The following is a 20538-nucleotide window of genomic DNA, read 5'->3' as shown; positions in this document are numbered from 1 at the left end:
TTTTTTTTTTTTTAATCTTATTTATTTATTCATGAGAGACAGAGACAGAGAGAGAGGCAGACACACACAGGCAGAGGGAGAAGCAGGCTCCATGCAGGGAGCCTGACATGGGACTCGATCCCAGGTCTCCAGGATCACACCCTGGGCTGAAGGCAGGCGCTAAACTGCTGTGCCACCCAGGCTGCCCATAGACTGGGGCTTCATTAACCTAACCTAATTGCACTTTGAACCTCCTCTAGAAATGTACTCTTAATGGATCAGTCTGGAATTTTTCTGGTCAGCACCAATAAGCTAACCTATGACATTCCCCAAAGAAAGACAAGGTAATCTACCTGTCAAGACCCTTTGGTCCCCCAAAGAAGGTGACCTTACCTGAAATAATCCTTTTTTCTGTTTTTTGACTTCTTCGTCCTGTCTTTAAAATCCTTTCCCTTCCTGTAGCTCTTTGGAGCTCTCATCCTACTTGCTAGATGGGATGCTGCTCGATTCATGAATCATTTAGTAAAGCCAATTAGACCTTTAAATTTACTCAGTTGAATTTTGTTTTTTAACAGGCTTATCTGAAGGATTTTAACTAGTGCTTTAAAATGAATTTTGAGAATTCTGTCAATTTATCTAACTTCTTCCTATTTTGTAGCATCAGAGACAGAAAAATCTGCAGATTTGCCGAAAATCTAGGGCAGCTGATGGGTACGGGTAGTGTATTAAATATATAGGATTTTTTTTTTTTATAATTTTTTTTTTTTTTTTTTTTTAATGATAGTCACAGAGAGAGAGGGAGAGTGAGAGAGGCAGAGACACAGGCAGAGGGAGAGGCAGGCTCCATGCACCGGGAGCCCGACGCGGGATTCGATCCCGGCTCCCCAAGATCGCGCCCTGGGCCAAAGGCAGGCGCCAAACCGCTGCGCCACCCAGGGACCCCTTTTTTTTTTTTTTTTACATCTTAAGTGTATGTCATTTGGTGCTCCCAAGTTTTACATCTGACTCCCCTCATATTATGAGCCAGATGTTCCCCTGCAGAATCTGAGGAGCCGGTGGTTGTAGGACCCTCTCCCGGGCCACACTAGGGAGGAAATCCATTCTGAATGGAAATTTAGAGTGTTTTCCTTGGGCTGGTTTAATCGATAGCCAGGCTGACAGTGCAGCCTGCGTGCAATCATGAAATTCGATTATGGAAGAATGAGAGCAAGGGAAGGTTAGTTACTTGGTGATAGTGAAAGAAAAACCAAGGAAGGTCCTCGAAGCTGGTTGCCTGGTGTGTGAGAGAACTGCAGTCTCTGAGGTGTGTGTACTTCCTCCTCATTCCTCCCCACTCCCTGAATATAAGCCTCCTCTTGGATAGAAAGTAGATCAGAATAGAACTCAGATACATAATCCTCATTAATCTTTCAGATTCTCATCCCATTTATTAAAGCCAGTATTTGGCACATAACCCAGAGTTATGTGGCAAGCAATAATAAAGTTAATTGGAATCTAGGTCTCCCAACTGTATTCTTCTTTCAGCAGCTTCTTGGGGGCTTTTGAGTTAAAGAATGCCTGAGTAGCAGGCTGCTTTAGGATGAGAAGGTCGTTGGCAAGGCTTGTTGGCCCATAAGGTCTTCCTCCCTGTCAAAGATGCCAGGTCTGGAGTGTGCTGGAAGAAGTGGAGTGGGAGCTACTTTGGAGGGCAAGGCCCAGTCAGTATCCCAAGAGATGTGTGAAAGGTAGGAATGAGGAAGGAAGAGAGGGTTTGAGGACTGAGGTGCAGTGGGGAAGCAGGAGTGTCTCTGGCTTTCCCATCCCTACCAGCCTAGCCTGGGGCAAGTGCACACCGGCTTTAATGTGAGACGGTCAGCAACACAAGTATAAAACACTTCTGAAACAGAACCACTCTGTGGTCTCCCAGCCTGGTCAAAAGTGAGGGATTGAGAAGGAAAGTAATAATGTAAAGGGGATTCAAGTGGAGGCTGGGTAGGGGTACAACAATAAATACAGCAGCAATCTGTGTGCTCCCCTGAGATGAGACAAATAAAGCCTCCACTAACAATGTGCTCTGCGGAAAAGAAGTCTCTCATTGTTAGCAGAGCTGCCACCACAACCTCTGCCTCCTCCCTGCCTCAAAAGGCGGCCCTGTGTCTGTTGGCAGACTTTTATTCATTCCCTGCCCTCTTCTCTCCTCCCCCATCCTCTCCTGCCTCCCTCTCCTAAAAGCAGTTGGCAAGGTTAGAAAATCAGGACAAATAATTTACTTCAATCCATCTCTGTCTTTCCCGCGGCTGTGTGTAATTTGCTCGGAGGTGGGGCGAGAGGGAAAAGAGTAACCTCAGACCCTGGTCAGTGACCCTTTTTCAAATGTGGAATCAAAGCCCACTCTAGGCCGCAAGTCCGTCTGCTGCTAAGAGGCAATAAGACAGAGATGGTGATGAATTCTTATGTGGTTTCTGGGCCCAGGAGTGCAGCTGTCAGCAATCTTTAGGGCTCCTTGCCCAGCTGGATGAGCGAGCCAGCTGACTTGCACGTCATCAGTCACCTGATGGCACGGACACAGCAGCCAGAGAGATGGAGATGGTTAAGGCTCAGTTCCTTAGCCCTGTGCTCCTGGGAATGGGGAGCGCTGTCCAAGCAACGCCATCTGGCCGGAGGAGAGAGCCTGCCCCCTGGGTACCCCGCTCCGGGAACTCAAGCTCACTGGGGGAGCAGGCTCAGCCACTGATGGCACTTAGCAGAAGTGAGAGCTGTGCCATCCATGAGGAATTTGGGAGTCTGCCCGCAGAGTAAAGCTCCAATTCCCTCACCTGAAAAATGGGATAATACGTTTGCTTGGCAGTGAGTTGAGGCTCTGCAGGACTTTTGAGGGAAAGGGCCAGCTGGTAGTTGGAGGGTGTGAGATTGCTGTGCCAGCAACCTGGGGAAGTTGGAGAAAGAGAAACATGAAGGTAGGGAAGTTGGAGAATCGAGGCTGGGGTCCAGAAGTGTTGGCTGCCTCTCCCTTCCTACTCTAATAGTGAGGTGACTAGCCTGACGTGGGCATTTAACAGTGTAGCTGTTCTTTGTCACTGGCCACCTCCAGTGGGCCAGCTCTCTCTGTGCATGGCCCCATGTGGAATCTAAAAGAGACAGTATGCGGGTCCTTACCATTAGTGATTCTATAGTCTATGTGTCTCTGGGACACATCATAGAACAGTTAATCAGGGAAGTGACAGTGCAAACAAGAGTGTGTTCCTGAGCCAATAATATATTAAACATTGGGGCACAGAAGGAGAGGTAGAAGGAGTCTCCAGCTCTGGTGGTACAGGCCCAAGGGGACTAGTACATATTTTCCAACTGGTAGGAGAGTCATAGGGAGCTGAGAACTACCCAGGCAGCAGAAAGAGGGTTGGGAGGGAATGTCTGACATCAGGAGCCAAATGTGGCTGGTGAATCTCAGAAACCCCTCCCTTTGTGTTCCCATTTGTTCCAAAAGAAGATAGGAGAAAGGCGATTCCTTTCCCTTTCTCCTCTACATTAGCCCCAAACTTACGGGCATGTTGACCAGACTAATTGCTGCTGTCCTGATATTTGACTATGGCACAAATGGGAGCCCCTGAGTATAGCCATTGCTTCTAACTTGTCCCACCTTCCGGAAGGGAGGTTTCACATAGGCCTTGGCACCAAGTTGCACCAAGGCTTGTGGTCCTCCTCTGGACTTCCTGTGCCTGGAGAAGTATTTCTGTCCCCAACAGCTGTCTTCTCCCTCCCCTCACTCCTGATAGCCAATAAAAAGACTAGTATAATCTGACTTGTTCCTGGAAGCCAGGGCATAGTGATAGGGTATGGAGGCCTCTTTATCTGTGTATAGAATATCACCTCCCATTGCCAGCTTTTGAGCACCCAGGATCCTGTGTTCTAAACAAGCACATGTCAGCAGACCTGAACAGCAGTATCTCTAGTGTTTGTTCTTATTTTTCAGCCACATGGGGAATATGATTATACATCCCTGGTGGGGGTGGGAGGGAAGAGTCTGATCCTAAATGCATTCTGAAATGGAATATTTCCAAGCATTTTTAAAATACATGCATCCATCATGGTAATAAATTTCAGGCATTACCTTACCAAACACAAATAAGTTCCCTATAGAGCTTATGTGAAGTGCAATATTAAAGTGTGGGCATTGTCTATCTCTCCCCCAACATAACAGTAAAGAGAACATTGAACTGTGCCTTTCCATGACATTCCACCTGCCTCTTTCTTCCTTGAGTTGCAGAACATTTCTGGGAAAACAGCCTAATCAGATTGGTTTTAAACTCAAGCCTAAATGGTGAAACTACACAAAGCATATAGATCAGAATGGAATCTCTTTTCTGTGACAGCTCCTCTTTGTCTAGACTGAAGTGACCATAATCTGTCTCTACTGGTTCTAGGCCATGGAGGGTATGGCAGAGACAGAAAGTGAGGTGCAGCTTCTCCCTGTGTCCCCAGCCCAGACTGAGGGGCTGGGTAGGATCACAGCCCCAGACAGCTCAGTGCTTCTAGTGTCCGGGTGGGCATCTGCCAGTCTCTGCCCAAATAGGACCCCTTCACTACCAATATTCCTCCTAGGCCTGTGTCTCCACCAAGGCAGGAAGGGGTGCTTGGTTATAAACTGTCAATAAGTTGCTGAGTACTCCTAGTTCCTCTATAAACTAGAATCTTCTCAGTTTGACTTAGCTACTACAGTTCACAGGACAACAAAGCATAGTGTACAGTTTCAATGAAACAGTTGTGAGTGTCCTTGCATACCCCTGCCAGAGGGTAGGCTGTGGAAACGTGGGCTGTCCCTAGCCCTTTGTAGTTGGTGTGAGAGTGACTCCTGGGGCAGGCAGGCAGGAAGGAAACAGAGCAAAGAAGCAGCAGGGTGTTCTGTTCATTGTGATTTCAAAAGGCCCTTTGGCAAAATCTCATGAATTGGGCCAGGAGGCATTGATTGGTTAGGTCTGCAGGTGCTTTGGATGTCAGGGGATTATGAGGACAATGAAATATGTACTGTAGGTGACTTGACTTTATATGAAAAGCTACTTGGGATCATCCTCCATTTCAACTCTTTCTCCCTTGACACTCTGCATGGCCTTGGGAAAACAGCTTTTTCACTACTAGCTCTAAGTATGCGGAAACTCCCCCCATCCTACTTGTTTCATTCATTCCGTAGGTTGCCTATTTAAGAAGAGCCAAGCTGAGGGAGTAAAAGGGCAAGTAAAACATGCTTTCTTCTAACCCTCATGGTTCTTGCAGTGGTGATCCTCCCACCTACACCCTCTTTAGCCTGAAAGAGGGATCCATAGCCTGGTGGAGCCATTCCAGGGATAAGGACCCATTATCCCCTTCCCACTACCATGTAGGAAAAAGTTTTCTCACCTGGACCACCATACTTTTTTTTTTTTTTTTAAGATTTATTTATTTATTTGAGAGAGAGCACAAGCAGGCGGGGAGGGGCAAAGGAAAGAGGGAGGGGAAGCAGACTCCCTGTGGAGCCAGATTTGGAGCTCAATCTCTCCAGACCCTGAGATCATGACCTGAGCCGAAATCTAGAGACAGATACCCAACTGACTGAGCCACCCAAGTGCCCTCCGAGGACCCTAATTTTCTCCCATAAATATAGAAAAGGGCAAGGAAGGCACATCAGCAGATATCTACAGAGTACCTGCTCTTTGCCCAGTGTGGAGGGTTCTGTGATCTGAGTAACCCAGGCTTTTCAGTGCAGCCTCTGGGTGGGGGAGCATCTTGGTCTATAAAACTAAAAGCTGTCTACCAATATCCCTAAGCCTTCCCTGTGAAAGAGGAGGTGCTCTAGGGGAATAACCAGACCAGTGGGTTGAAGTTGGATAAAAAAAAAAGTTTGAATCTGTAAAAAGACAGATGTTACAAATTTGGCACTTTCTGCAAATAGGACAAACTGATGAGAGATAACAAGTGTCCCATCTCTAAAAGGCCTTTAGCAAAATTAGACATGGAGTTGGAGTTGAGATTATATGACTTGTGGGGTCCCTGCTGCGAATTCCAGATTTTGTGCCTGGAAGAACTGTCAAGAGAGAAACTAGGATTTATCCTACAGATACACTTGCATGTGTTTGTTCTACAAATGTGTACAGAATAGTCATGGCACTGTTGAGAATCGAAAAGATTGGAAACTACACATGTGCCCACCAAGGGACTGGTTAAATAAATAGCCACACACTGGAAGACATACCTTATCCATTTAGAAAAAAAAAAAAAAGATGTTCTTATGAACTGTGGAAAGAATTCCAATGTATTATCAGAGAACAAGATGCAGAACAGCATATATAGACCTCCTCTTATTATGGGAGTAGAATATCTTTATATGTTTACTTACATGTGACTGCAACAGTCATCTGGAAGCATACTTAAGAAACTAGTTATACCAGTTTCTGCAGAGAGGAGAACCAGACAGCTGGGAGATAAAGATAGGGAGGTTTTTCTCTGAATAACCTTTGTACCTTTTGAACTTTGAACATATAGATGTAGGACTTGTCAAAACATACAAGTAAAAACATTTAAAAAATAACAAGATCTTACTAGATTAGAGTTCTGAGAAAAACAGAAGGGAAGTAGAAAACAAATGAGCCTTTTACTGGGTATCTACTAAGTCAGGTCTTTGGCCAGATGCTACTTTTAATCCATACAACAACCACTTACCGGAGGCAAGACCCATTCCTGTTTTTGTAGATTTAACTGAGGCTGGGAAAGGGTGAACATACTTGCCTGTCCACATGGGTGGACATTGCACCATGCTGTCCGTTGAAGGAGGCAGCTCTTGAAATGGGGGCAGGGGAGGCCAAAGAAAGTGATACAGTAGGAAGGGAAGGAGGAGGGCATTATCTTCCAGGGACAGGGCAGACCTGCTGTGGTACCGCCCATTTCTCTGCCAGCCTCTGCACTTGGGGCCAGTAAGCAGAGGCACACCTCCCTGTGCTCCATAGGTCAGATGTGTTGTGTTTCTCTTGGCTCTTGCTGAGCTCAGGGATGGAGTTCACTATGCCTGTCAACAGGCCATCAGGTGACTGCTGGGTCGGCAGTCATTTCTGTGGCTGGAGGAAAATAGCCTCAGCTCCCAGCTGCAAAGGGAACAACGGTGCTTGTTCTGTGCTCTTCTGCTAGGTGTCAAATGTGCCATCTTTATCTGCCAGCTGGAGGCTGGCTGGAAAGTTGTTGGGTTTTTTGTTTGTTTGTTTTGATTGTCAGACCCAGGCTCCTTACTTACACTTGAGGGAAAAAGCATCCAAGTTCTGGTACAAAAGGTTCTCGTTTCTTTTTTTTTTTTCTTCTTCTTCTTCTTCTTCTTCTTCTTCTTCTTTTTTTTTTTTTTTTTGAAAAAAAGCTACAAATGAGCTCATTATCACAGCAAACCCAAAAGAGGGGGAGGAGAGGAAAAGAAGGTGGCCTCCTTGTTACTGTCCTGTCCTGCCCCTGGCCAGATTTCCTGGAGTGGGGTGTCTTGGATCTGACTCAGGGTGACCAAAGCCAGATGGCTGGAACACGTGGTCCACACAGGGGGCAATGCCAGAGACATTGGATACTTCGAGACCAGCTCTCTCTGCTGCGATCCAGAGGAAGGATACGTGTCTGTACCTTCAGGGAACAAAAAATCATGCCTACCTCCCTTTGACTTCTAAGAGGTTCCTGTGTTCAGTTTCTCTGCTGGTCCCAGCTCTCAAAATTGTCAGACCTCAGAGCCAGCAGTCAGGCAATATCAGTTATATGTTGGATCCTTAGGATTTTGCCAGGCACTGCTCTAGGCACTGGGGGTGTTGCACGAGACCAAGTTGGTGAAGTCTCTACTCATGGAATTTAAGTTCTGGTGTGACCAGTGAAATGTGCCAGGTCTGGCCTGCTGTTGGCCCCAGTGCCCTGTCTCTGCTGGGCTGGGGGAACTGCTGCAAGGAATGATACATAAATGCTTTGGAAGGAAGATTCTCTGGCATTTCCAGCAGCTGAGCACAGGTTGTTTCCCACTTCCTCTCTTCAGAGTGTGTCTTTCACCCCCCGTTAGGCTGTGGTCACAGAACAGCCTTGATCTGTGTGGCAGTCCCTTACAGGTTGGTGCTGGACCTTGGAATTCCCTGGAAGAGACCTGGAGGGCTTCCCCACCCTCCCACCCCCGCCCCAGGCGCTGATGGTGAGCTGGCAATGTTTAACCTGAACCTGACAGCCTCTCTTTGTTCCTCTTCTGTTTCAGATTGAGAAAATCATGAGCTCTATTGGAGAAGGAATTGACTTTTCTCAGGAACAGCAGAAGATCTCAGGTATTGTACCAAGCAGCCGTTCTTGCCATGGAATACAGACCTTTGACTCTTTTCTGGCTTGGGTTTTTTCCTCTGACTCAGAAGACAGACATTTGGTGTGTGAGAGAGAGGTCAGCCTCAGCCCCGAATCATGCTCTTGCAGTTCAGAATCTCATGTGTCTATATAGCCTATTGAGCTGTTACTTTAGGGCTATGACACTTTTTACATACTGGAGGGGAAATTGCATTTTTGGCGGGCCTTTTAGGAAAGTTTCTCTCCCTCTCCCTCTCCCCCCCCCCCCTCTCTAAAGGTTGTCACTTATCCATAATTATTTCTGTAAATATAGGCTTTTTCCAGTTGGCCCATATTGGAGTGTACCTCAGCGTTGGTCTCTCCAGCTTCCCAGACAGCTCTGGCACTAGCCCTTCGTGAGAAAGTGGCTCTCGTTTGCCTGCTCCATGGCAGTGGCAGTGTTGGGTTGGATCAGTGGGCTCAGACTGTTAGCCTGTATCACCCAGAGGGAGTGGCTTTGCCGGTCCTCGTCTTTTTCTTCATTTTTACATTTATTTAGTCATTCATCATTTTTACTCCAGATCACTGCTACTCTGGGCATTATTTTCTTTTCAAAGCCCTATGGGGTGAGGCCTGCCTCATTTTCCTTTGTTTGAAGCAGGCAGCTAGAGAGGCCATATCTGAGCTGTTTTCTTTGATAATGGAATTGTGGTTGTGTTATTTTCTCAGGTGAGGTGACCTTTCTAAAGGTGCCTCTTAGCTAAAGCAAATCTCACACCTTATCCCTAAGCATCTGTAGACCACCCTGCTGTCAGAACCCCTGCTGAGAGCAGCTTCATGGGGCCTGGCTTCTCCCTGTCATTGAGGAAATGCCTCTCTAACTGAAGGGATGGTATTCCCTGCTCACTCAGGAGGCTGCATCCAGGATTGACCTGTGACCCCTCTCATTCCCCTGGCCCTGTCAGGAAGTCTGAGGGGTGGGGACAAGTACTCACATCAGTGCTTGTGGAAAGAGCATGGGTTACATACAGGTCTTGGGCGAGTCACTTAGTCTCCCTAAGCCCCCAATTCTCTATCTTCAACATTTGAATAAGAGTACCTGCCTCATGGATTTGTTGGGAATGAGTACTCTATACAAATACTTGAGCAGAAGAGGTAAACAGTAGATCTGCTTGGTTTTTGTCCATGAAATAATGACTTAATCGTACTGAAAAACCTAAAGGAGAGGGGCATCTGCTCCCCTGGTTTGTCTCCCTCTACCACTTTTCCACCTGGGATTCCTGGAGCCTCTTCCCTCCAGCAGCCTTCTTTCCCTGGTTCCTAGCAAAGAGGGCCCAGCTGGGTTTGGTCTGTCTCTGTTGGTCTTGGATCATGCTGGGGTCTGCAGAGGTGGCTCTGCTGGCTAAGAGTTTGTGGCTCTGTTTCCCCATGCTCAGGCAAACAACCTCACACTCTGTTGTAGCATGCGGGCTTTATCAAGAGTCAAGTGTTTGTTGGGAATAGATGTTCAGTACTGAGACAAACACCGTTGCCTGTTTTCCAAGCTGTGCTTTGGGGGCAGCCAGGAATGGAGTAGATAGCATTCAGCTCAGTTGAAGCTGCTTTCTGCTTTCCTGTACCCCTGTATGTCCAGGACTGCATGTGCTTGAGAGTTTGGGTCAGAGTAGGCCATTACCTCTCAACTTTGATAAATCAGGAGATGGGGCAGTACCTCTGAAAAACACATTTCTGGAAGAGTCCCTCTCGGAGATGGTGATACTGAGCTCTTTCCTTGCCCCATGGGTCCCACTCAGCAGTTCTTACCCCTGCAAACCCATATGAGTGGTGAGAGCTGGTCTGGCTACCTGCCTACGTCATTGGATCCCAACCAATGGTCCTGTTTTAGCACTGTGGAGCTGAGCTGTCCTCCATCTAGCCCCTTAGGAGAGTCCAGGGCAGGCACAAAAGAACAGCTACCTGAACAGAGGGTGCGTCCACCCAAGCTGCAGAGTCCTGGCCCACTGTGTGTGTGTACTGCTACCAGGCCAGGAAGCATAGAGAGAGTAGAACTGTCTGCCCATGAACTCTGTCTTCTACCAGATGAGTCAGGAAGAGGCTTTCCCCAGGACCTCAGGGAGCATTAGCCTTCAGCTCAGACCAAAGCAGAATTCTTATTTATTTTGAATGGTCAGTAGCAGGGTCCAGATTGTCCTTAGATTTCTGGATCTAGAAGAGGCCTGGGCTCTGGGGTTGCCAGCCTGGGAAGAAGAGGAGCAGGCCTTCCAGCAGGAAGCCATTAACAAGCATAGGATTGCTCAGTGTGACTGGTTTTGCAGAGGACATGTCCTGAAGGATGAGACCCTAAGAGGAACTGGAGTCTTATTCTTGTCTTGGGCCTTGGGAACCTCAGCTGCCAGCAATGGACCTAGTTACCCAAATCCCCAACAGACAGGTTTCACAACTCATTCTGCTGTCAGGAGTCCCAGGAAGGGATGCCTTCCTCCTGGCCCAGGCCCCCTGGCTGCTTTCAACAAAGGCTTGTGTGTGGAGCAGCAGAAGAGATCACTTGCTTTCTTTTGCTAAAGCCAGCCTTTTAGCTATTGAGTAGCCGTTCAATGCAGGCTCCTTCCGGGGCCTGACCTCCCTGCACACAGAGCCCCCTTCTTCACCAGGGCCATCTACAGCCTGTTGAGCTGTAGGTACCCCCCAGAATGTTTAGAGGTGACCTGTGGTCCCAGGGTCTTTGTTTCTACATGTTCCCTTCGCTGTCTTCACAGCTGTACTTGGGCTTTGGTCCTTTACCTTGGCGCCTCCCCTCCCATGTCCTCCTCTAGGTTGTGAGGAGCCTGCTCTGGGCCTGGTGCTTCTCCCTTGGGCTCCGAGAGGCCCCAAGAGAAGTCTCTTGCTAAGTTGTTGAGTACGCTCGCTCACCTGAGGAATATTAGGTGTAACATCTTTATTTCATTGCCGTTTTTGTGATGCCCCATGGCTTTTCCTCTTGGCAGGGAGGCACACTCTTTCTTACATGGTGAGTGGGGTAGGGGGGTCACTTCACCTGTGGGCTGTGCCCTCAGGGCCGTGTCATTCCTCTGTCCCCTTCTCTGGCTGTCCTAGAAGCTATTGACCCAAACTGTAGGAATGTGCCTTCTGCCCCCGATAAGCTGTTTCCAGCCCCTTGAGCTGCAGGTAGAGTCTCCCCCATCTCCACCTTTCATACGCATGTGTGTCAGCCGACATGAGATGCTGAGGAACCTGTCATTTTGCTCTGTTGCTTGTGCTGCCGTGTCCTTCTCTCTTGGTGGCGGCAGCAGCAGCTTCTGCTCCGATGTCCGATCCCTGATGTATTTTCCTGAGCGTGGAAGGGAGGAGGGTGATGGGGAGGGGAGAGGGGGAGGGCCAGACATTATGAGAGCGAGCGAAGGCTGTGGGGCCGGCAGCAGGCAGCGTGGAGCCCAGGAGCCTCCAGACAAAGCACTCTGCTGCCGTTCTGTGAGGGCACACATCCACCGGCAGCAGGACCACAGCTGCCTGGCTGGGGGATTACAAGCAGGAATGAATCAGCAGCCGGGGACACTTGACTTCATAGACACACAAGAGCCTGCCGCCTAGGTTCCCTGGAGCAGACAGCCCCACTCAAGGGCAGGGCACCCAGCGTCTCGGAGGGCTGCTGCAGCGTGCATTGGGAGGCCGCCGGGTCCCAGACCACCAGCTGTTCTGCAGAGGACAGAGGAAGGGGAGCCTAGGACAGTGGGTTGCCAGGGGCTCCCAGATAACCAGGCCAGTTGGCCTTGGCCCACCTCGAAGGGCAGAAAGTGCCAGGAACAACAGAATGACTTTCACCGTGTCAAGAGTTCTCTGGAGGTGATGTTTTCATAGTTGGTTCTTCTTTTTCCTTCCTTGCTCTTTTTCCCTTCTTTCATCCGTTCTTACCCAGGAGAACTGGAGAAGCAGGTGGGGTTTAGGTGCTCAGCTCTGGTCTGTAGGGAGGGCTGAACTCGGTTCCTCCCCACCCCACCACACGCCCCTGTCTGCCGTGAGCAGAGCAGATACATGTCGTCCCTTCCCCACTTGCCCTCAGAGGAGAACGTCAAGATCGGGAGACCCAGGGAGGACAGTTGCTGTCTTTATCACTCAGCCGAACAGAGGACGGCACCGAACGTGAATAGACTTAAGCTGCCACAGCTCAGCTGACAGAGGACTGCTTCCTTTTCCCCTTTCTTTCATCCGGGCTGGGTTTTGTCGTCTTTAGCCAAGGACTGGATCTGCCTGCCGGCTTTCCACCTGAGCAGGCAGGCGAGTCACAGGAGCAGCCACTATCAGGAGAGGAAAATGAATGCCCAGCCCCGGCAAAAGAGCCCGGCCCGGGAAGGCAGCCCTTCAGACAGCGTCCTGGCGTGGGAGACGCCCCGCTCGCCAGCAGCCAGAGTCTAGCTGGGGACTGGGCTCCTGGCCTCCGCTGGCCGCGCAGCCCAAAGGAGTGCCATGTCACCGTCACAGCCGAGCCACACCTGAGCCCAACCCCCGGGCCCCTGGCCCATGTGCCACCCCTGGCCCCTCTGCCTTGACCCTCTGAGCACAAAGGGCCGGTGGCCATGGTGTGCTTATTCCGGGACTGCTGGGGCAAAACAAGTAAAAGTCTCTTTTCTCCCCACTGCCGGGTTCTGTGCTGCTTGCGTTGCATGTGCCGGGTCCCTGTGAACGGCCGCCGCCACCGCTTGGCCCTCGGAGCCCTCGCTGTGTGCCTGTGCCCCTCAGCTGCATGAAGATGTGTGTGCTCTCCTGACCAGTGTGTGCTGCCAGGTTGCAGGACTTGCCCCTCGCCCACAGCCCCATGGGGGCTCCAGAAGTTGCATGGATGAGAGGAGCCCCTGAGCCCCTCTAGTGCCCGTGGGAACAGACTTCCTGAAATGCCTCAGTGTGAACGCTGACACGGAGTTCCCCCGATCTGTGGGCAGAGACCGTGCATGTGCTACTGCGGCCCTGGAGCAGCTCGGACAGAGGGGGTGGGTGAGTGTGCAGCCCAGGCTGTCCTGCCCTTGGCCTGCACCCGGAAAAGGAGCTGCAGGTCCTCTGCTCTCTGGTCTCTTATACATAGTCTGGCTGCTTTATGGTAATGACTATGATGTGGCAGTGCCACCTGTCTTCCTCTGAGTGCCGCTGCTACCGCCTTAATGGTTTTTCCCTTTTCAAGCGTCTGCCGATTCCTCTCTCGTCAGGTTCACGGACGCTGGAGCAGAGCGTCGGGGAGTGGCTGGAGGCGGTGGGGCTGCAGCAGTATGAGAGCAAGTTGCTTCTGAATGGCTTTGATGATGTCCGCTTCCTGGTAAGTGCCCAGAGGCCTCCTCAGGGGCAGCGGTGCAGCCCCGAGGAACCCTGCCTCTCTGATCTCCCTGTGGGCATGTGAGAAACAGTACAAAGAGCTCTCTGAAGTGACTTTCGACATCTGGGAAGTCAGCCTGAGTGTCTTGTGCCTTCTTTCTAAACTCTGTTCCCTTCAGCTCTGCTCCCTGAAACAGTTCTGTAGTGAGAGCTCTTTGCGAGTCTGTGTCTGAAGGGGTAGGGTCCCTGCCTGCAGACCTTTTCCCTGCACTGGTCCCCTTCTCGGCTTTCAGACCCAGTGTTGTGCGGTGAGGCCTCAAGGCTGTCTTGTTCTGGGTCAGACCCTAGGAGTTTGGGAGGGCAAGACAGCCAAGTTTCCTGTGATGACTCCCTGTCCCATCTTTGTTGGATACCAGAAGTTTCCTTTATCTGGAAGTTTCCTTCCAGAATGCTGTTGTCAAGCAGGTAGTCATTGAAGCAAGGAGCCTTGTCCAACAGAATGGCTTCTTCCCTGCCTACCCCACACCAAGCATCAGGGCTGGGAAATGTGGCCGTGAAACCTCAGGGAATCATAACCTCAGGGATGGCCCAGAGGAGAGGCTGAATTAGTGGTTTGAAGGATTGGTTGCTTTTCCGAGGTATAATTTTGTACTATCTTTTTATACAGCACAAGGTGCCAAAGAAAAAGAAAAATCTAGGTGCCTTTCCTCAGGTTGCCTGTGAAGTACAGGCCCGGCTGTGATCCTGGGCGTAGAATCCAGTGCTCCTTTTTTCGGTCCAGAAAGTAGCTCAGGCAGGGTACCCACGAGCATCCCTCTCCTGGAGGCCCTCCAGGAAATGGTAAAGTAAAGGAGTCAGGGCCAGTCAGCCCAGAGCTCCTGTCTCCAGTGTGGGTTCCTGTGGGCTTCCCACTGATGGGCTTGCATTTGGTGCTTCCCAAATAGCAGCTTTCCCCGAGTGCTAGTCTGGGGCTGCCAGGAGCAACGCTGACAAGGACAGGCTCGCCTCACCTGGGCCATCTCCATCTCCAGGGCAGACAGTAAAGTTTGCAGCAAACAACCCTTCCAAAGCCAGCTGACAGCCAGTTATTTTTCAACTTTTAAAAATCTTAGGTTCTTAAATAGCAGTTTTTTAAAGCTAAACTGGATATGTTTATGGTTCTCATAACCTAACCCCTGACTCACCATGTTCCTGGGGGAAGGCTGACAAATCCAGCATAGAGGTGGTGGCTCAGCCAGTGAGCTGGGCAGTTGGCTGCTGGTGCTGAGCACTGAGGAACCTTCCCTCTCCGAGCACACCCTCTTCACCAGACCAGCTGTCAGACAGGCAAGGAAGGGGGGCTGTGGACTTCACAGTGTCCCTTCCTTTTGCTTCAGGATTTTAGAGGCTGAGCTCTTAACTTCTCACCCCTTCTGCTAATTTTGGAAAGGGTAAGGTTCCCAACCCTTGAACATCAAGACTCCCTTTAAAACTGCTTCCCTGCCCCTCCCCATGCTCGGACCCAGAAAGTAGCTAGGCGGGCATCTTGGTTAAGTCTGGCCCTGAACCAAATGTCCATGCATGATATAGGGCCTCTGTTAGAACGGCTCTTTCTTTTGGGGAAGGATACTCATTGAGGGAGGCAGGTACCTCAGTCTTTCCAGGACCCTTCTAGGCCCCTCCCATTGCCCTGGGTAGAGTCTGTTAGTCCTCACTGCTCTCTCATTTCGGGTGGGGTGCTGGCAGGTGGAGTCTGTGTAGGAAGAAATGCTGATTACACCTCAGTTGAACATGTTACTTCTGATACCTAGAGTGGCCTAAGTAGCCATGCAAAGCATCCTGGGTAATTGCATGTAAATTGCCAGATGTACTGGAAGACTAATTGTTTTAGCAACCAGAAAAAAGGTAAAAAATACACAAGAAGGGGACATATTTATTTAGAAACGTTTTCTTGGTACATATGGTATAATTTCTGTCGCATTAGCTATGGTATGTGTCCATGTAGTTAGGCTTTCGGTAGATTGTAAATGTTTTTCTTGGTTCTGAAATGCCCGGGAGACTCTTCTACAAGATACACAAGTAACTGCCAGGGAGCCAGGCTCTAGATGTCGGTCATCTGGACACGAAGAGTGTTTCACAGACAAGGTGTTGCTGTATCACTTCCCTGTGACAAGGGTCCCAATCAGGGTGGGAGGGACTTTACCATCACATGTTCTAATCATCTGTGCCTTAAACCCTTCCAGATAATCTTGGCTTTGGTGCTTTCTAGTGACACAGAATTCACCATCTTACAAAGTAGTAGCCTCTCGTTCTTTGCATTGCTCAGGCTGAGCCAAGATCTCTTTCCTTGTGGTTTCTGTCTCCTGGCCCCAGGTTTACCTTTTGGGCCAGATAGAACACACTGAAGCCCTTTAGAAGATTGAAGACTTTCTGTCCTGTCCCCCTGGGTCTGGTCTTGTCTAGGTCCAGCATCCTCTTACTCCAGGCTGTTCCTCCTGTGATGTGAAGACTGAGCTGGGCAAACATTGCACCTTGAACTTTATTCACATCCTCTTGCCTGTTGGCAGAAAGCACCTTTGATTTGCAGGTGTCAGGGCCAGGGCAGCGGGAGCTGCCAAGTGTTCCCGAGGCTGATCCAGCTGATGCCTTAAGAGACAGGGCCAGGAATCTAGCTCCCACCTCTGCTGGCCAGCCCCCAACCCTGACTCACACATCACAGCCAGTCCATTTTTCACAAGTTCTGCCCACAGGAAGGGGGCTTTCTTAGGAGAAGAGTGAAAGTGTATTGTATCAACATGGCAGGAAGGTAATTGGTGGTGGACGAGTTTGTGGCTCAGTGCATGCTGATGCAGGAGGTCTCCACGTCTGGGGACTGAAATTGACCTCCTTCAGAGGGTGATAGTTGCATCAGGGATGGTGCTCCACGTGCTGGAGTGTCATGTGGGTGTTAAAACATGTTTTTGAAGAACGTCTGACGTTCACCAAGGGGAAACGTTCACCTCGGAATGTTGAGTGAAGAAATCAAGACACAGAAATCCATATGCGACACAATCTTAATTTTCAAAAAAGAAAACCTCTGCACGAGAGGTGCAAGGGTGTAAGCCAAAACATTGTCGGTGGTTATCTAAAGAGGATTGTAGTTGACTTCCTCTCTTTTTTAGAATGTAATAGTTGTTCTGCATTTCCTACAATGAATGGATCAGAAGTCAGAAAAGCAAATAATGCATGTGTCTGAAGGAACTTGATGGTTTAGCTGGGAAAACAAGACACATAAAGCAATAAAAACAATAGACCAGCTAGGTGGAAAGTGCTGTGGTGAGGCATATAGATGCTGCAGGAGCACAGGGGAGGAGAACCCACCTTCCCAAGCATGGACTGTGTGCTGGGTGCTGAGCTGGCTCACAATCCTGGGCATATTGTTGGTCAAGTCTTCAGATGGAGCTGTGAGGTCCAGAGAGTGAAGGCACTGCCAGTAAGTAGCAGGGTCAAGATGCTAGCCCAGATCTGTCCAGCTTTGAACTTCTGGGTTGTGCTTGCTCTGTGAGAGTTTACAGAGGCTGTAGGACTTGGAGGGACCACACACAGAGGAGGGGCGAGTGTGGAGCTGAGTGACCTGCTGTGAGTAAGGAGACCAGTGGGTGAGTATTGTGAGGGAGGGGGCCTTGGCTAGGCAGGAGAGGTAGGCTGGGCTCGACTGTGAGGGACTTTGACAGCCACATTACAGGAGGCCCTCTGGTTATGCCCTCATCAGATGGAGAGCCCCCAGAGTCTGGGTGCACCTTAGATGGCAGGGCACAGTGGAGAGCGGGCACTGGTGGATGCAGCGCTGGGTGGACAAATGGAATGTGGAAATGAGTCTGAGCCAGCTCAGGATGGGTTAGAAACAGACTGAGCCATAAGCCTGTCACCTCGAACAGCATCGTCAGGGAGGCCTCTAGCTCCTCCTGTCAATTTATTTCTCCACAGGTTTCTACCACGTGAAGATAGGCTCCTACTGTTTTCCTGTCTGTTTCTGAGACCATGGCCAGCTTGTTCCTGTGCATTGGGGAGAGATGACTGACAAAGAGGAGCAGTCCCTGAAAGAGCTAAAAAGCACAGGCTCAGGGAGGAGGTCATTCTTTATTGTTTCCAGCCTGGTCCTCAGACCCTGGAGCTTCTCTTTCTGTTCTGTCCCTAGATTATCTCCTCACTCTTTAGCCCCGGAAGCCAGCATTCTGTGCATAGTGAGGCCATGCCCTTGGGTTCCTACCCTGGCTTCCTGTGCTCCTTCCCTTTGCCTTCTTCCTCTCAGGCTCCAAAGGGCCTCTTTTGGCCTGGGCAGAAGTGCTATGGCACTGCTGCCTGGACACCTCCCTGCATCGACTTCCTCTCCAGCTGCCCAGCCCTGTCTTCTCCCCACATAGCACTCTAACTGCTGGCTGCTGTGTCAGAATTTTCTGTGCCCCAGTGTGAAGCAGGACCCAAGAGGGAAATTTTCCTCAACTAGGGACATTGGAGGGTCCATAGAGCTGGGCTTTTAAAGGGATACTGTCAGTGTGGCTTCTGCCTCCTGGACTAATTTCTGTGACTACTTAACTCTGGGGTGGCGGGGGCGGTGGTGGTCAAGGGTTGACACACCACCAAATGCTTCCTCATCTCTGCTGGGCCCTTTAACCTTGAGACAAAGCAGGCTCACTCTGGGGCCCTTTCCAGACCAAGCCTCTTGCTCTCTCTCTTCCTTTCTCTCTGCCAGACCATGTAGAGTTCTTCGGGGTTGAGGTGGTATCAGCTGGCATCCCCATAACTCCACTCTGGCTTTGTCCTGTCCCCTTTACAGTAGAAGAAATTGAGAACTGTTTTCATGGCTGTGAAATTAACTAAGTACACTTTAAGATGGATTCGGACTGTTCAGTGGCTTCTGATTGCTGACACCTCAGTGTGAACAGCAACAGGGGGTTCTGTGTTGGTGTCTCAGACTGTCCGAGTGTTTAGGTATTCCAGTCTGTACCATGTGCATGTGTAGAAAGTGAAGCCCGCGAGGCAGGGCCCAGGGACCCATGTGTCTCTATCGGAGGCACAGACCTCCTCACACACCAAGTGTCAGGTAAAATCCAGGCGTTCACTGGCATCCCTGAAGCCCATCAACAGACTCTTGGGGTCCATAGACTCCACACTGAGGACTCTTGGATTAAGTCATTTGCCCAAGGTTACTCCTCAAACAGATGGCTGAGCGTGACTAGAAGTTCTCTGGGGCCCAGAGCCATCTCCCACTGACCACTCTAGTCTCCACACCTCCTTTCCCAGGAACATGCTATGCCTGGGCCTCGTGCTCCAGTGCATCCCCTCAAAGAAGGGGCCTGGTGTGTGAGCCAGTGAGCCAGGCTAGTGCTACTGCCATCCCTTGCAGGTGCCAATCTGAGTCAGGAAGACCATTCCATCTATCTACTGTGTGTTGGGAGCCACTCCCAAGAAGGCTGGGAAAAGGAGCCAGTGGGAATCAGGTCCCAGTAAGCTCTTGGCCTTGGCTAGGGGCCCCACAGAAGCCCTTTGGCTCTGCAACTCCCACCAGCACAGGTCAGTGATGGTAGGTGCCCCTGCTTTGCATTCTCAGCGAAGGTCAGCAGCTGGCTGAAGCCACAGTTAAAGTGAACTGGGGGGAGAAAGCCTCAAAGGAAAAGTTGAGGTTCTACTTATTTGTAAGAGAACCAGACTAGGAGTCAGGAAATTTGAGTTTTCCTCTAGGCACCCTCATAAGATTTTGGACAGGTTGCTCAGCCGCCCTGTTTATCCCATCCCATGGCATCTCATTTGACTGCTTATTTTAGGGGGGCATTAGCTCTTGCAGGGGACATACTGTTCCCTGTGGTGATGCAGAATAGCCACTGAGACCAACCATGACCATACTAGCATAAGGCAGTAAGGTGGCATGTTCTTTGCAATGGAGGGCAGATAGCAGTTGTTCTCTGCAGGATGCAGATTGGCTTGTCCTCAGATGCATGGTGTAAAGCTTGCTTTGAGGCGGTCTTGGAACTTGAGCCCTTTGACTCCAGATTGCCTTGAGCCTAGCTAACTTCCACTGTTGATTTGGGGGGCAGGGTGAATACAACACCTTGACCTCTACTAAGGCTTCAAAAAGGCAGATGTTCAGAGGTAATGGGTAGCAGATGGATGGCAGGATGCTGTGCCTGGTATGAAGAGAATGGGGATGCCAAGACCTGACCAGGAGAACAAGGGTCATGAAGGGGTGTTGTTTCCACAAAATTGGGAGGTGAGGCCCAACACAGGTGCTGTTGTTGGCACCCATCCTCAGGAGCCCTTTGAAGAATGACGGGTGGAGAGGGCCTCTGGCTTCGGAAACAGAACTGGTAACGTTTGTGCTTCTTCCTCCTCTTCTATGAAACTGCACTTGTCACCATCAAGCTCTCTCTCCAGGTGAGGACAGGTCTGTGCTGCAGCGGGGTAGGGGATCACTAGGAGAGCAGGGCGTGTGGGGTTGAGATAAGCTGTTCTTGCTGCTCAGGGCACTGAGCTGGGGGAAGGTGTCAGTTTGGGAAGTTCTGTGACACAGCCCCCGGGAGGCACAGATTGGCTGGGCCAGACTGCAGTGAACAGAGAAACATAAGACGACTCCTTGAGCACCTGGCTCCTGCCAGCAGGTCCATGCTCAGGGCTATGGGAAAGAAGCAACTCTGTGAACTGAATATGGCAGGGACGGGGCTATGTGACCTCAGGCAAGTTAGTCCTTTGCTGGACCTCAGCTTTCTTGTGACTAAACAGGATAGCTTCCCTCTGCCCTGAGCAGGACCAGCTAACTCCCTGGCACAGCTCCCGAGCCCAGGCGAACATCCCCGCTTCCCCTGCCCGGAACTTGTCACTGCCCTCAAGAATGGTGGCTTCTGTCACAGCTACCTGTGCTTGTGCTGTGCCCTCAGCTGGGGAGGCTCATGACCCACTTCTCTGCCCTCTTCCCACCTCCATGTCAAACTCCCCCCCTGGACCTGGCCACCACCCTGCCTCTGAGGCCTGCACATCCCT

At 50.3% G+C, this 20538-nt stretch overlaps 1 protein-coding gene across 4 annotated transcripts in view; it reads left to right on the top strand.

Moving 5' to 3' along the window:
• Positions 1–20538, top strand: part of ANKS1A (ankyrin repeat and sterile alpha motif domain containing 1A) — a 181622-nt gene that overhangs the window by 143513 nt on the left and 17571 nt on the right. For all 4 annotated transcript variants that reach the window (XM_041757646.1, XM_041757639.1, XM_041757632.1 and 1 more), the window contains 2 exons: positions 8189–8255; positions 13443–13549. In XM_041757646.1, the coding sequence (XP_041613580.1) occupies positions 8189–8255; positions 13443–13549 (174 nt within the window). The remainder of the gene's footprint in view (positions 1–8188; positions 8256–13442; positions 13550–20538) is intronic.

The sequence above is a fragment of the Vulpes lagopus genome, chromosome 1, assembly GCF_018345385.1.
Source record: "Vulpes lagopus strain Blue_001 chromosome 1, ASM1834538v1, whole genome shotgun sequence".
Lineage (NCBI taxonomy): Eukaryota > Metazoa > Chordata > Mammalia > Carnivora > Canidae > Vulpes > Vulpes lagopus.
The sequence above is the reverse complement of the archived record's forward strand: the minus strand, read 5'-3'. Positions and strand labels throughout refer to the sequence as shown.